This window comes from Falco rusticolus, chromosome 7 (genome assembly GCF_015220075.1).
Source record: "Falco rusticolus isolate bFalRus1 chromosome 7, bFalRus1.pri, whole genome shotgun sequence".
Lineage (NCBI taxonomy): Eukaryota > Metazoa > Chordata > Aves > Falconiformes > Falconidae > Falco > Falco rusticolus.
The window spans coordinates 41,716,284-41,730,087 of record NC_051193.1 but is presented as its reverse complement, the minus strand read 5'-3'; the positions used below and the strand labels follow the sequence as shown (position 1 = coordinate 41,730,087).

The 13,804-nt window shown below is 39.8% G+C and overlaps 1 protein-coding gene and 1 long non-coding RNA gene across 15 annotated transcripts in view; one reads left to right on the top strand and one right to left on the bottom strand.

Annotated features, from left to right (window-relative positions):
• UNC79 (unc-79 homolog, NALCN channel complex subunit) overlaps positions 1-13,804 on the top strand; it is a 118,073-nt gene that overhangs the window by 27,852 nt on the left and 76,417 nt on the right. For 6 of the 8 annotated variants that reach the window (XM_037395493.1, XM_037395500.1, XM_037395494.1 and 3 more), the window contains exons 13-22: positions 291-462; positions 2,827-3,057; positions 5,055-5,245; positions 6,144-6,267; positions 7,479-7,619; positions 8,930-9,151; positions 9,753-9,980; positions 11,389-11,530; positions 11,940-12,252; positions 13,319-13,476. In XM_037395493.1, the coding sequence (XP_037251390.1) occupies positions 291-462; positions 2,827-3,057; positions 5,055-5,245; positions 6,144-6,267; positions 7,479-7,619; positions 8,930-9,151; positions 9,753-9,980; positions 11,389-11,530; positions 11,940-12,252; positions 13,319-13,476 (1,922 nt within the window). The remainder of the gene's footprint in view (positions 1-290; positions 463-2,826; positions 3,058-5,054; positions 5,246-6,143; positions 6,268-7,478; positions 7,620-8,929; positions 9,152-9,752; positions 9,981-11,388; positions 11,531-11,939; positions 12,253-13,318; positions 13,477-13,804) is intronic. The other 2 variants (XM_037395496.1, XM_037395495.1) reach the window with 1 other exon arrangement.
• LOC119151503 overlaps positions 3,062-13,804 on the bottom strand; it is a 78,245-nt gene continuing 67,502 nt past the window's right edge. The window contains exons 3-5 of one of the 7 annotated variants that reach the window (XR_005105439.1): positions 6,487-7,548; positions 5,389-6,303; positions 3,062-3,139 (exon numbers count right to left, since the gene is read on the bottom strand). This is a non-coding gene — a long non-coding RNA (uncharacterized LOC119151503). Of the gene's footprint in view, positions 3,140-5,388; positions 6,304-6,486; positions 7,549-13,804 lie in introns of those variants that run through there. The other 6 variants (XR_005105441.1, XR_005105443.1, XR_005105442.1 and 3 more) reach the window with 6 other exon arrangements.

Sequence of the window (13,804 nt, the reverse complement as noted above, 5' to 3'; positions counted from 1 at the left end):
AAGCAGGATCAGGTTTTCATGTAAATATTGCCTTGTGCAAGTTAGCTTTAGTTTCATCAGGGTAAGTTCAGAGCAGGGGCGCTGAACTCCTGCTGCTTTAGCAGAGTATTCATCAGCTGTGAGTTGTGTCCTCATGGAAGAAATCAGCCTTGAGTCCTAGAATTTGATGTTATTTTATTGCTGTTATCAGGAAAATGATGGCATCAGATGCCTTAACCTCTAGTTACTCTGATCAGATGCCTATCCAGTGGGTGAAAGCTGCATTCGCTGACCACAAGCTTGTTTTGTAGCTTGCTGAAGGAAGCAGAGTTTCATGCTGAGCAGAGGGAGTATGAACTCAACCGCAGGAGGCAGATGGGCCTCTCTTCTTCTCATCACTCCCTGGACAACACAGACTTTGATAATAAAGACGATGACAAGCATGACCAACGCCTTCTGAGCCAGTTTGGAATTTGGTTCTTGGTGAGAAATTCTTGCTGTCTTCTCTCACTTCTTTCACTTCCCTCTCCTTTTCTTTCTGAAGCCTCAGTTTGATCTCTTTTTTCCACTTCTTGGCTTTAGTTGGACACTTTTTCAATTTGTAAGCAAAAAAAGAGTACTGTGAAGCTGTCAGATTTGATGATTTCAGAACTAGTTTGTGTGGAGCTGCTGGCTGCCTCCGAGTACTGTATATAGAGTGTATAACAATTTACTCTCTCAGGTTTTTTATTGACTTTCTACATGCCATCATCTTCTGCTCCCAAGTGCCCCCTGCTAAGTGCCATTCTTTTAACCTTAAAAGCAATCCCGATATGATCTGTCTTTCACCTTCCACCTTTCAACCTCACTGCCTGGAAGATCAGCTTTCTCACGTACCTCTGAATAGGCTGGAGGAGGTCTTAGTGGCCTGCTTTTCCTTCCTGCCTTCAGATGGTCCACCTGGATCAGTCCCAGTCATTGTACTCCCGCTAATTCACTCAATATGGGTTGACAGAATGAAGACCTGCTGGTTCTGCCCTCACAGTAGCTGTCAGAGATTATTCCAAAATAGCAGGGCTGTTGCTGACTAGTTCATGAGCAGGCTAGACAGGAGTACAGACTGGAGTATGATAGATCTGCAGGAACTGAATTCTGCGGTTCTTCTTAAGGAGAATTCTCCTTCTCAGGTTCTTTTGAATTCACCTTGAGCTCTTGCTCTCAAGCTGTCTCCACCTCAGTCACCCAGTGGCAAGTGGGAAATAGTAGGACCCCTCATCCATCATCTAAACAGAGATGGGGACAGCAGGGTGGCAGATCTAGAATCCCATAATGCCAACAAAGCTGCTCTGGTGTTTCAAGTGACTACATGAGTAAACTTCATGTTCTGCTCATTTCGTGGGTTTTGTTGTTTAATGTGGTTTTTGACTTAAAGCCTTTTATTTTTTTCATTTTTTAATTGTGCCATGTTAGTCTATTCTGTTTCAAATGATGTTTTGTAAAGACTGAAGGCCTACGTTTCCAGAAGTAGAATTGAAATGAGAACAGAAAATGTTTTGTTACACTGTACATGCCCTATCCTTGACATTGAGAGTCTGTCTTTCTATGGTAGGGAGGAGCTCAGTGACTTCATTCTATCCTTATAAAATCTCTTGATCTCTCTCTAGTGAGTATTGGCAGAGATGACAGCACAGATTGTGAGAAATAGTGGGTTGCTGTTTTCTTTTATAAAACGAATACCTTTCATCTAGAGATGGGACAGAGCTCAAGAGTTCCTCTTAAAACGGCTGCCAGCTGATACTGGCTTTGAGTTAACACTCAACTGAGACAAGCACCAGGAGGCAAACACCTTAACTTCAGCCTGCAATGAAAACAGAACAATGAAGACTGTACTTTGAATTAGCAAGGGGACCTTTGGCTGCCTCATCCCAAGAAAAAACGTGGAGGAAAACCACTTGTTAGATGGGTTCTGGTCTTCTCTGGGAAACAGTATTGTCAGTGTTTCCCCAGAAATGACATGAACGTTTCTCCTTTATTTGCTTGCTTAAGGCAGCAGCCACTGTTTTCAGGTTGCCAAGTACTGAGAGTACAGCTTTCGCTAGGAAGCGGCAACAAACAGCTGATAGGTGGTTAAAGGAGCTTCCTAAATCTCCTGTCATTTGTTATTTTCCATTCTTTGGATTCAGTGCAGCAACCTGACTTGAAACTTATGCCTCCTGTCCCCAGAAGTTACCAAGAGCTCAAATAGTGGGCAATTAAGGGCTTAGCAGTGAGCCCACTCTGTGAACTGGGGTACAGACTTGGTCTCAAATTTGGGACAGTTTCACAGTGCAGACATTGGAGAAGGGGGGAAGAATAGTAACTATTATGTGAGAATGTTTGAGGACTTAAAAATCATATTCCCACCCCAAATGAGGACAAAAAATCAGAATCTTTTTGCAAAGCAAAGGTTATTCATTAAGTACACATATTCTTTCACATTTTCTGAAACTCTTAATTTGGTTTGTCTTTTTACTTTGTACTTTTTATATATGTGTGTCATAAATTTTAACAGGCATTATATTACCTTCTGAAATGAAAAGTCATTTTAAAGTTCCAACCAAAATGTTTGTCAAAGCATTCTGTATTGGTATTTTCAGTGTCGAAACTAAGAAACAAAAAATTCAGTGCTTGTTTTTCCCCTCTTACCATTATTTTCTGGTTTGGAAATGTTTTGTCAATTGTCCTGTGCCAAACTCTACTTAAAACTGATCAGCTCACTTGTCTTCTATGTAGTTTGCATCCTCGTATGTCTGAGAATATGATAGTAGACAAACAATTTGCCACCTTTAATTCTAGAAATGTAACTTGGTTTGTGTTTCTGTCTTCCAGGTGAGCCTTTGCACCCCCAGTGAGAATACACCCACAGAGAGTTTAGCAAGGCTGGTTAGCATGGTGTTCCAGTGGTTTCACTCCACAGCTTACATGATGGATGATGAAGTTGGTAGCCTAGTTGAAAAGCTCAAACCCCAGTTTGTTACTAAGTGGCTGAAGACAGTTTGTGATGTCCGGTTTGATGTCATGGTTATGTGCCTCCTTCCTAAACCAATGGAGTTTGCCAGGGTAAGAATAATTTAATCTGAAGGTTCCTTTATTTGCCATAGAGATTAAGGTCTTCAGTGTAAGGACTCTCTCTCCCCCAGCTCTGTCAAGGCAAAAGAAGTGTCAGTGGTTGAAGGAACAGTGGAGTTCAGGAATTTTTCCTCTTCATAGCATTTTTAGTTTTACTGTGTTGGAGAGTGGGGATTATCTACAGTAATATGAAGACAGGCTGGAAGAATATTGTAGATATTGAAAGATAGTGTACATTTTTGGTAGCTGCACGTTTCCATTACACTGCTGAAGCACCCAAGCTTGTCTTTAGTAAAAGGTATCATTAGTCTGCTCCCAGATACAAACCTGCCCTTTATGGTCTGCTTTACTAATGCTTCTCTGTTCTTTGCATGCTTCATCTCTGCATTTATTAATAAATTAATAAAATTAAAAAAATAATAAAAACATGAATTAAAGTTTATGAAATCACACAGCTGTAACTGAAAGGAGTTCTGGGCTGAAAGGATGCCCTGTAGCTACAGATACCTAATTTAAGCGACTCAGTTAAGTGACTAGTCTGCCATGGTTCACCTTCTTGCTGATGGAGAGAAAGACACTTATCTGGAAGGTCATTCAGGGTGCTTAAGTGAGGCCATTGTTGGAATCACTTTTAGAGGGACTCTTTCTTTCTGTCCATTAATTATGAAGCAGAACTTGCTATTTAACGTGGATAGTGAAGGCAGGCAACAAAGTCAGGCATGTGAATATTCCTCTACAGAAAATGAAACATGAGCATGAAAATAGGAACTTTATATTTGTGAGGGATTTAAGATTTTTTCCCCCTCATTTATCCCTGCCAACTATACCACATGTGCTTTTGTAAGACTTTCATTTTGTGACTCTCTTACTTAAAATGTCCAAAGGACATGTTGGTTTTGTTTCCTAAAATTAAGTGACTAGACTAGGAAGGGCCGTAAAGACTTAATGTAATACAGTACACCATCAATAATGTATCCGTGTATCCACTGTGCATCCGTGGATTTTTCATGACGTAATATATGGGATTTGCTGTACATGCGCAGACCAGCATGTGTACACGTCTTACTCCGAACCATCACTCTGAAGATAGACCTGGCTGTGGGAGGGCTGGAGGGCAGCTGAGGGAATTTGAGAAGTGGATGGATGCAATGAATATTAGGACTGAAGAAAAGAGGTCAGGGCTTTGAGGCTAAAGGGGAAAGGAAGGACTGAACCTCATGCTGTAATCTGTTACGGATCTTTTTGTCGCCTTGGATCCAGCCCCTTTTTTGAGTTTTATTACCCACTGCAACACTTAAGACTAGACTGACAACTTGCTAGATTTGCAAGGGTTCACGAGAATATGAAAACAAACAGCCATGAAATTAGCTGTGATGAATGGAGAAAAAATAGTTTGTTGGCTGAGATCACCAGTAGTCGCTGCCAAAACAGCAGGCATCTCTAGAGCCATTAGTCTGGAACAGCAGATGTGATCTGAGGTCAGTTAGAGTAATTAATCTCTGTAGGCCAGTTACTTATTTACTTAGAAGTATATTTTTTTGGCTTCCATTACTTAGAACCTTCCCTCAAAAAAACCCCAACCAACCAACCACAAAGGAACACCTGGTACAGACCAGGTTTTTCACAATAGAGACCCAGCACTGTAACAGGTTGCTCAGAGCAAATAATTGAAGGTGCAAGTTTGACCAAAAACATCTGTCTGGTGTTGAGAACTGTAAACAATGAGGGGTTACTCTGCATCATGGCCTGGGAGTGAGCAAACTTCATTTAAATATTGGACAGTGCTTTTGTGTATTGTTGGTCAGATGAGAGAGAGGAAAAAAACCAATGCAATCCCCATGGCTGAATTCTAAATTCAGGCTGGAAGGTACAGATGATCACCCCCCAGAATTTTCTGGCTGTAACACACTGAGCAAATTTATGGTGCTGGACAAGTTACAGAGACTAGATGTATCATTCATCAGTATGATTCCTGGAAATACCCACAGGTTGGTGGATACTGGGACAAATCGTGTAGTGCTGTGACCCAATTAAAAGAAGGGCTGAATCGAATCCTTTGCTTGATTCCATACAATGTGATAAACCAGTCAGTGTGGGAATGTATCATGCCAGAGTGGCTGGAAGCTATAAGGACAGAAGTGCCTGATAATCAACTGAAAGAGTTCCGGGAAGTGTTGAGGTACGTAGACACACGTAGAAACCATTCTATCATTGCATATGTTGATTGTTGAGGGTTTTAGCACAATAAGGTGACAATAAATAAAAATGCCTGTGTGCAATAGGCAGTAGTGAGTGAATGCTTCTGAATTTTTTATAACTTACGTTTAAACTAAAGCAGTTAAGGTTTGGGAAAGTTCCCTTTTATTGCTCCTCACATCCTCGAATCTGTATCAGGAACCAACTACATGGATGTTTCTTTGCTGCGAGCAAGGCACATTTTTAGTGGCTTCCTGCAACATGGTGGAATAAACACTTTTATCCTCTTGGCCAGCTGTTGATGAGAAACGGTGAGGATTAGTAGAGCTGGCACTGAAAGAGTGATGATTTGTATCGAATTAGCTGATGTCTTCCCCTGCTGAGCAAAGAAAATACCAGAATAAGAATGATGGCTGAGTCATAATTTCATGTCTGGTGTATGCCTTTAACAATAAAACTTCACATTGCCTTTTAACGGATGAAGAGGCTTTGAAACTGACTGTAAGTTTGTATTTATAGGTATTGATGTAAACTTTTGTAGTGTAAAAATGAAATAGTGGGCCAGTGGTGAGAAGAGAAATTTTCCAATTTTTACACTGGATGTTGAAAAAGATATTGCTATCAAATGAAACTGTGCATGATACAAGATGTGATGTAAATCCTTAAGGTGCATCACCAAATTCAGAGATGACCTTGTCCAGGCAGGACAGGTGGTATCAGCAACCTAGTTCAACTCCCATGGATGGTGAGGATGCAAGTAAGATTACAGAAGCATTATCAGTGCTGGTAGTGAGATTGCCTTCCTACCACTTTTCTGTTATATCTCACGCAGTGTATACCATGGTAACTCAGTGATGTTATATTCTTGTTCTACTTTTCAGCAAAATGTTTGACACTGAACTTTGCCCTCTCCCTTTCTCCATGGAGGAGATGTTTGGCTTCATTAGCTGTCGATTCACAGGGTATCCATCCTCTGTGCAAGAGCAGGCATTACTTTGGCTGCATGTAAGTGTCCTCTCTTGATGAGTCATGTTGAAGCAGCTTATGATTTTGGAAAAGAAAAAAAAAGAGGGGGGAAAAAGAAGCCACTTTTACAAGGATCATGGAACCTTTCTGCCTTTTGCTTAGCCCCAGTGTAAGGATCACTGGTAGGCAGAAACCAGGAAGCTTCATGTTACTAGCCTATCCTGGGCAATGTAATGGAAGCCTTGAAATTCTTTTTACCTTTGAATGTCAGTTGTATCTTTAGGTCCATTCAGCTGTCTGAGTTTTTTTTTTTTTCAGTCTCCACAGAATTTGGTCTTTGGATTCCAAAATTAATTTCTGACTCCAGAAGTAGCTGTAGTTTTTCCTGCATATGAAGAACTGAATTAGACTAACTCTGTAGCCATCAAGCTTTCTGCTGCCCCAGCTATTTTGTGCTATAGTTGCCCACAGAGCTGGCATTCAACCAATATTTATGTTCAAAAGCTACAGGGACAATCTTGTCAGCTGGGGGCAGTGAGTTTAAAAGGGTATAAAATTTTCACAGCATCTCAGAATAATACCTGTATTCTTCATTATTGCTTCTTTTCTGCTGAGGGTTATTTTGGTTAAGCTTCTGCAAAGACCAGTTAATCTGATGACTGTAGCAATTTTCAGGTATGCAGAATTTTCAAATAAAGTATGATTTTTTAGACTTATCTTGACCTAATAACAATTAATGACAAGTACGAAAGAGCTTATATTTGTCTGACTGTTGGTGGCAAAATTCATGAATATTCCCTCAGTGATTTGCAGTTAACCATCCTGTCACTATGTTGACACCTGTAGGCTACCATTCTGACTAGATTCTTAGAATAAATAGAGGAATTCAGTTTTAAGTAATAATAAATACAGTAAATATGTATCTTCCAAGTATTGGTAATACTTTTGGTTTACAGAAATATTTTTGTGGAACAACTTCACATTCCTGTGTGTGTGTTTGTGCATAAAACTAATCTCAAAGTGCACCAAGTGGATGCCAACAAATATTCTTAAAATAGCCTTTTTTTGCCAGTTCTCTTTTGCCCTGATTCTAACAGAAATCTAAGCTTGCAACTCACCTTATTGAATCCCAAAATGAAATGTATGGAACTTGTTGAACTGAGGATCATATGATAAAGGTGCTTACAAAGTAGCTGGCATTTTTGGTCAAGCTTGAAACTCATGCTTTTTTATTTGTTGTCTTTCCTCAGGTGTTATCTGAACTAGACATTGTCGTTCCTCTTCAGTTACTAATCAGCATGTTTTCTGATGGAGTTAATTCTGTAAAAGAGTTAGCAAATCAAAGAAAATCGAGAGTCAGTGAACTGGCAGGAAATCTTGCAGCTCGGAGGGTAACTCTCATTTATCTTACTTATTTTTTTGTTTAGAACAGTTTTCCTAATAGAATGCATGTGAGGAATTAAAAAGTTATCTTTCAATATGGCAGCATTTGATTTGAAACAGTATAGATTTTGAAAATGGAAGAAAATTGACATGACTTCTTCAGTTAGTACCACTTTATCACGTGGTCAGTGTAATGATAATGCAGTTAGAAACTGCAGAAAAACTGTGTAGTTTTTCCTTAGTCAGCTAGTTTGTTTGGGGTATGTTTTTAGTGTTCCTTGTATCTTTTCCAACCATTTCATTCTCTGCACCTTCTATTAATAGCCATCAACAACAAGTTGTTATGGACAACTGGTCACCCAGAATGAGCCTTTGTATTCTACTACAAATTTGGTGGGCCTAGGTATGTTTTGGAAGGGTGACAAAGCAGAGTTTATTTCCATTTCCCTGCATTTTTTCCCCATCCAAGAGATGCAAAAATTGGTCTAAAGTTGTCTGTCACAGGCTTATGCTCTGGAAAAAACAGTGTAAAAATCTGTAGGTGCTACATACTTGGACTGATGTGACAAACTTCTCAGTAGTCTTGGACAAAGTGCTTCAAGGACAGCAGGAACCAGAGTGCTTGAAAGGTCAGATCTTTAGATTTAAGGAACTACAGCGTCTAGGCAGTTGGTCATTCTTCACATGTGGTCTGCCTGCCTTCTGATGTAGCTCTACAGAGAGCATTCCCACACCTAGCCCATGACCACTTCTTAACTATGCAGAAAAAGTGGACAAACTTACTGTCTGGTCTTTCAGACCATAGTTGGCCTCAAAATAGACCTCGTGTCATCCAACTGTTTCTCCTTGCAGTACTTAGTGCCCTACTGTGGCATGGACTTAAGTCAGTGCAGACATGTACATCTTGTTGGTGTTGTGTCCAGTTCATTTCCTACTACCTGTATCCTTGGTATAACCTTAGTTACACTGTTGAGATAGCCTGCTTTATTAGCCTCCTGCTATTGCAGTTTGTGTTCCTGGATCATGGAGCAGATCATTGTAACCTGATGGCCACTTTACTGCCTGCACCAATTTTCTGGATGTCAGCCAATTCGCTTAAGAGAATGTGTACATGTATCTATGCAGAATATGATTCCTCTACTTCTGTAGTATTTTATCATTTAATGGCATTAAGGGACATATGTCCACTTTGCAAAGAAGCTACAGAAGGGGATACTAAGGCTGTCAAAGTTCGTGCAGTTTTCTGCAGTTTCATATAAAATGAGATTGCTTAAATGTGTAACAGTCATTTGGACATGTTGATTCTCTGTGTTTTCAGGTAAGCGTTGCTTCTGACCCTGGGCGCAGAGTTCAGCACAACATGCTGAGTCCTTTCCCAAGCCCCTTCCAGAGCCCATTTCGGAGTCCAATACGTAGTCCTTTTCACAGTCCTTTCAAGAACTTTGGACACCCCAGTGGAAAGACAATTGATTTTGACTGTGAAGATGACGAAATGAATCTTAATTGCTTCATTCTGATGTTTGATCTCATCTTGAAGCAGGTACTCACAGAAGAAAAACACCCACACTGAGGGGACCCTGAAGTTCTGTAGTCACTTTTGGCTCTCATTTAATTTTGTATTGAATCCCTTTCTGCTAAGGGGCTGGAATGAAGTATACAACATTTGTATCCCAATACAGCTGTCATCTGCCTTTACCCTTGTAGGATTTACAGCTTCATGTTAAATGAAGAGAACTTAGATACCTCCGCATTCATGTTAGATAGCTTGTATGAGTGAAAGGGTCTTCTCCTTGGAGATATGTTTATTTCTGCAGACTAAAAGCAGAGGCTTATTGATATGCTTAGATTACATGCATAACTTTTTGATAGCTACATTTGTACATTGTAAATCCAAGGCCAGGTGTTTTGCATAACTGTCTCTGGGTAAAATTCATGGATCCTGTGCTTGAAATTGTCTATTTATTCTAGCTATTTGAACTTGGTCCTCAACACCAGTGGCAATTTGAAATTGTGAGCTCCAGTTTACCTCAAGCTCTTTGCAGTACTGTAATATAACACTAGCAGAAATGTAGAAGGAGGCAGAATAGTGCTGTGGCTTTTCAATAAATAACAAATCTTTACTCTTTTTCACGCTCTTTCAGATGGAACTCCAGGATGATGGTGTCACTTTGGGCTTAGAGAACAGCATTTCAAAAGATGTAATATCCATCATAAACAATGTGTTCCAGGCACCCTGGGGTGGTTCTCACACCTGTCAGAAAGATGAAAAAGCAGTTGAATGTGGTCTGTGTCAGTCCAGCATTCTGTGTTACCAGCTGGGTTTTGAGCTGCTAGAACAGCTTGCTCCAAAAGAAGAAATCAGGCTTGTGGTAAGTAGAGCAGGAAAGGGCCTATAGTACTGGTGTGCTGAAACCTCTGTTCTTCATTGTTCTCATTACACTGGGCACAAGGGAGTAAAGCTGTGCTGACCTTTGGCATGGAGAATTTGGGATGTTAAAGCAAAATGCCATTGAACTCTAAAATTTCCTGTTTTAATTGATAGAAAGAACTCAGGGAAGATGACAATAATCAACCAGTATGAACTCTTCCCCCATCAACCTTGAAGTGCTGTTTTACTTTGGAAGGACACTCTTATGATACTGTGTCTTAAATGAAAAGCACTAAGTATTAACATCTCACACTTTATCTTATTTTAAAAGCTAAGAGTGGATATTTTGAAATGATTAATGATTTTGAGTGAGTCAGTTGTCAAGTGGGCAAGTTGATGCTTGATTGTTGAAAATGCTGAGCACTGTTGAAAAACAGAATATACTTCAGGTTGAGTATCCACCTTTATCAGACACACATACATACTCTCCAATCACTAGTCATTATTAAAGTCCTCTGTAGCTTTGCATAAGAATTGAGGTATTACCTGTGGCCTGATGAATTTATTTTAAGCTGTATGTTGGTTATACATAACTGTTCCATCAGATAGTTCAGAAGACAGCATCGTTCTCCTTACTCTGAGTGCTCACTATTAGTAATTTTTTTTGGTGGTGAGCCTAGTGATGCCTTTTGATGTGTAAAAGCTTCAGAATTCCATTTGAATGTGTATGTTAATAGTAGGTATTGTGCATGTGGTATTCAGTAACTTGTGCTAGAAAAATCGTCTCATGCCCTTTCTGTTCAGATTCTCACCTCAACTGAAAAGTAGCAAGTGATGCAGTCTTTTGAGAGCTGGGGCTTGGTACCATTCCTAGGATCCACCTTGCAATTTATAACACAACGGTCACAATGGCAACCTGTAATCCTGAGTTTCTGGCCACAGGCAGAAGTAACTCCAGTCCCTTATTTCAATGTAAAGGTGGTTGTGGTAGCTCTTGCCTCTAAGCCTGTAACTGTACAGTAGTGTAGGAAACATCCCCTGCTCCTCTCTGATACTCCTCTCTGATACTCCTCTGAGGCGAGGATGGCAAGTTTGGTGACACCACAGCCCTGTGACCGGTTCCATCTCAGTTCCAATATGGATATAAGTTTCTGTTAAGTGGTATCACTTAAATCCATGTTTGAAACATAGAAACATAGTCTTCTTGTCGGTATGCATTTGCTGATGCAGAATTTTAGATATGCAGGTGATTTGAATGCACAAGTGTACATGGAATTACACAGTGTCTGCCTCATTTGATCTCAGCTTATCACACCACATGTGAACTAAACAGCAAGATATGGCCTCATGCATTTATACTCTTGATGTATAACATCAAGAAATAAACTTAACTTCTTATATTCTTCAAGGAGCCCACAGATAACCTGGAGGATAGTCTTCTGTATACTAGACCTGAGTTTATTATAGGAACTGAGGGAGAAGAGGAAGACAAATCGGCACCAAAACATGGAGAAAACCCAGGAAATCACACAGAGACCACAGAAAATGCTGGTAGGTAGAGGGTGAGAAGCTGAGTATTTCAGTAAGGCTTTAAATTAAATGCTTCAGCTCATACAGAATACAAGGTTTTGAAGCAGTCTTTCAAGTCGAACAATGCACAATCACTTTTTTCTCATGCATTTAATTCTTCAACATAGTAAGTGAATAGGAAGGCTATATTTATGTTGATAGCCAGCATGACTGTCTCTCAAATAAGTGTTAGAAGAAATCTTGGCTTTTTGAACATGTAACGTAGCAAAATCATTGGATGCCAAATTCCGTGCTGTTGTAATTTTACTGACTTCAGGGTTACTGTGGCTAGAATTAATTTATATCTCATTACTTTGACATTCTTTAGTTTGATTTTGAATCCACAGATGAGAATTTTAACAACTTCTTATGTAACTTACATTTTTAACAGCGATAAAGAATGACACAGAAAGAAAATTTTGTTATCAGCAGCTTCCAGTTACCTTGAAGCTCATATACACTATATTGCAGGTAATATTGTTTACTTGTTTGTTTAGTGTGAATTTTTGGTTAAGTGGTGTCATTGTGTTGAGAGTCGTACATCTGCTTACACAGGAAATGTCAAGGTTTGAAGAACCAGACATTCTTTTTAACATGCTGAACTGTCTGAAGATCCTGTGTCTTCATGGGGAATGCCTGTATATAGCAAGAAAGGACCATCCACAATTTCTTGCCTATATTCAAGATCACATGCTGATTGCAAGGTAGGTTTTTATTGCACATTTTGTTATCATACTGCATTAGTTCTCCAACCATTCATTGTTGGCATCAAAGCACTTGCAGGTTTGGTATGGAAAATTAACAAAGGGTGGTAGGGAGGTGTGGAAAGGTTAAGCAGCTGTACAAGGGCACATTGCACAGGCTAATTAAGAAGTTGCAAATGAAACCGAGATACCCTGCATGGTCCATCATGGCCACTCTGTCATGCACCACTGGTTTTGCAGTGAGTCAGAGTTTCTCATACTGAAAAATAGGCACTGTCTGAGATGAGACTGAGCTATCTTTCCTGACTTTACAAAATAAAATAAAGGATGATGTAGAGGCAGGCACACACTTCATAAGGCTTTAGCATTAAAGCTGAGAGAACAACAGCATTGCACCTCATTTTTAAGAGGTAAAGGTTTTTTTTTCATTTAGAGTCAGAGTGAATTGGATTGAAATCTGTGGATTTTAAGATTCTCTTTGAAGAAAGGGACTTCTGCAGAAAACTCACTGAATAAATACCAGCATATGATGTTCTGAAAGAGAGTGTGTTCATCAGTGCTTAGAGCTGCTCTATCAATTTCACTGAGCATCTCCTGAGACTGTATGGTTTTAGCAGACTAGAGAATCTGTCCTGAATCTAAATACCAGCAAATTGTAAACACCCAACATCTTAGTCATTCATGGATACACGTGATTCGTGGTGCCAAGACAGTTCATGTGGCTTATGTGCTGAAGCTGGTTGTGCTCAAACTGCTAATTAATAGCATAGATTATGTTCCATGGCAGTTGTGCCTTGAATTAGGCAAACTCTTGCCAAATCTGAAGTGTTTCAATGTAAGGAATAGTGGAACCTCGATTTTGAAGAAAAACTGCTGTAGTTGAAGATGTACCAGTAGCTCTGTTCTCCTAGCAGCAGCTCTGTAGTATTCACATAAATGCCCAGGATGGCTCATAGAGATTTTTATGAAGAGTGCATTCCCACCACCAAGACGGTGTAGACATTTAGAAGAGAGGATGTCAAGGGAGTAGTTTTGTAAGCGGGCTTGCTTTTCTTGGTCTTTCCAGCTTATGGGGAGTTGTGAAGTCTGAGTTCTCTCAGCTTTCTTCCCTGGCAGTCCCACTTCTTCTTCATGCACTTTCGCTTCCCCATGGCGCTGACATTTTCTGGACAATCATAAACAGCAATTTCAACAGCAAGGATTGGAAGATGAGATTTGAAGCAGGTAGGCCTGAGTGTTGTGCACTATTTTCTCTTTTTTGCTTCATGGAAGAGGTAGAGCATCCTCTGCTGTAGCTGAGGAGACCTGTAATAGTTGATTATGTTTTTGCTGTTTTCAGGAGTTTTGGAGATAGTCTGGTGCAAAACTATGGCACAATGATGCAGTAAAATAGAGAAGAACGTGAGACATTTTTGATAATCAAAATTAAAACATTTGCCAGCTATTTTTTGTTGTTACTTTATCATATGTGCATATTTCTAGGTGAGATATATTAATCAGGACATAAAGAAGCCATTGCCTAAATTAATATGCATGTTCTTTTTCTGGGGGC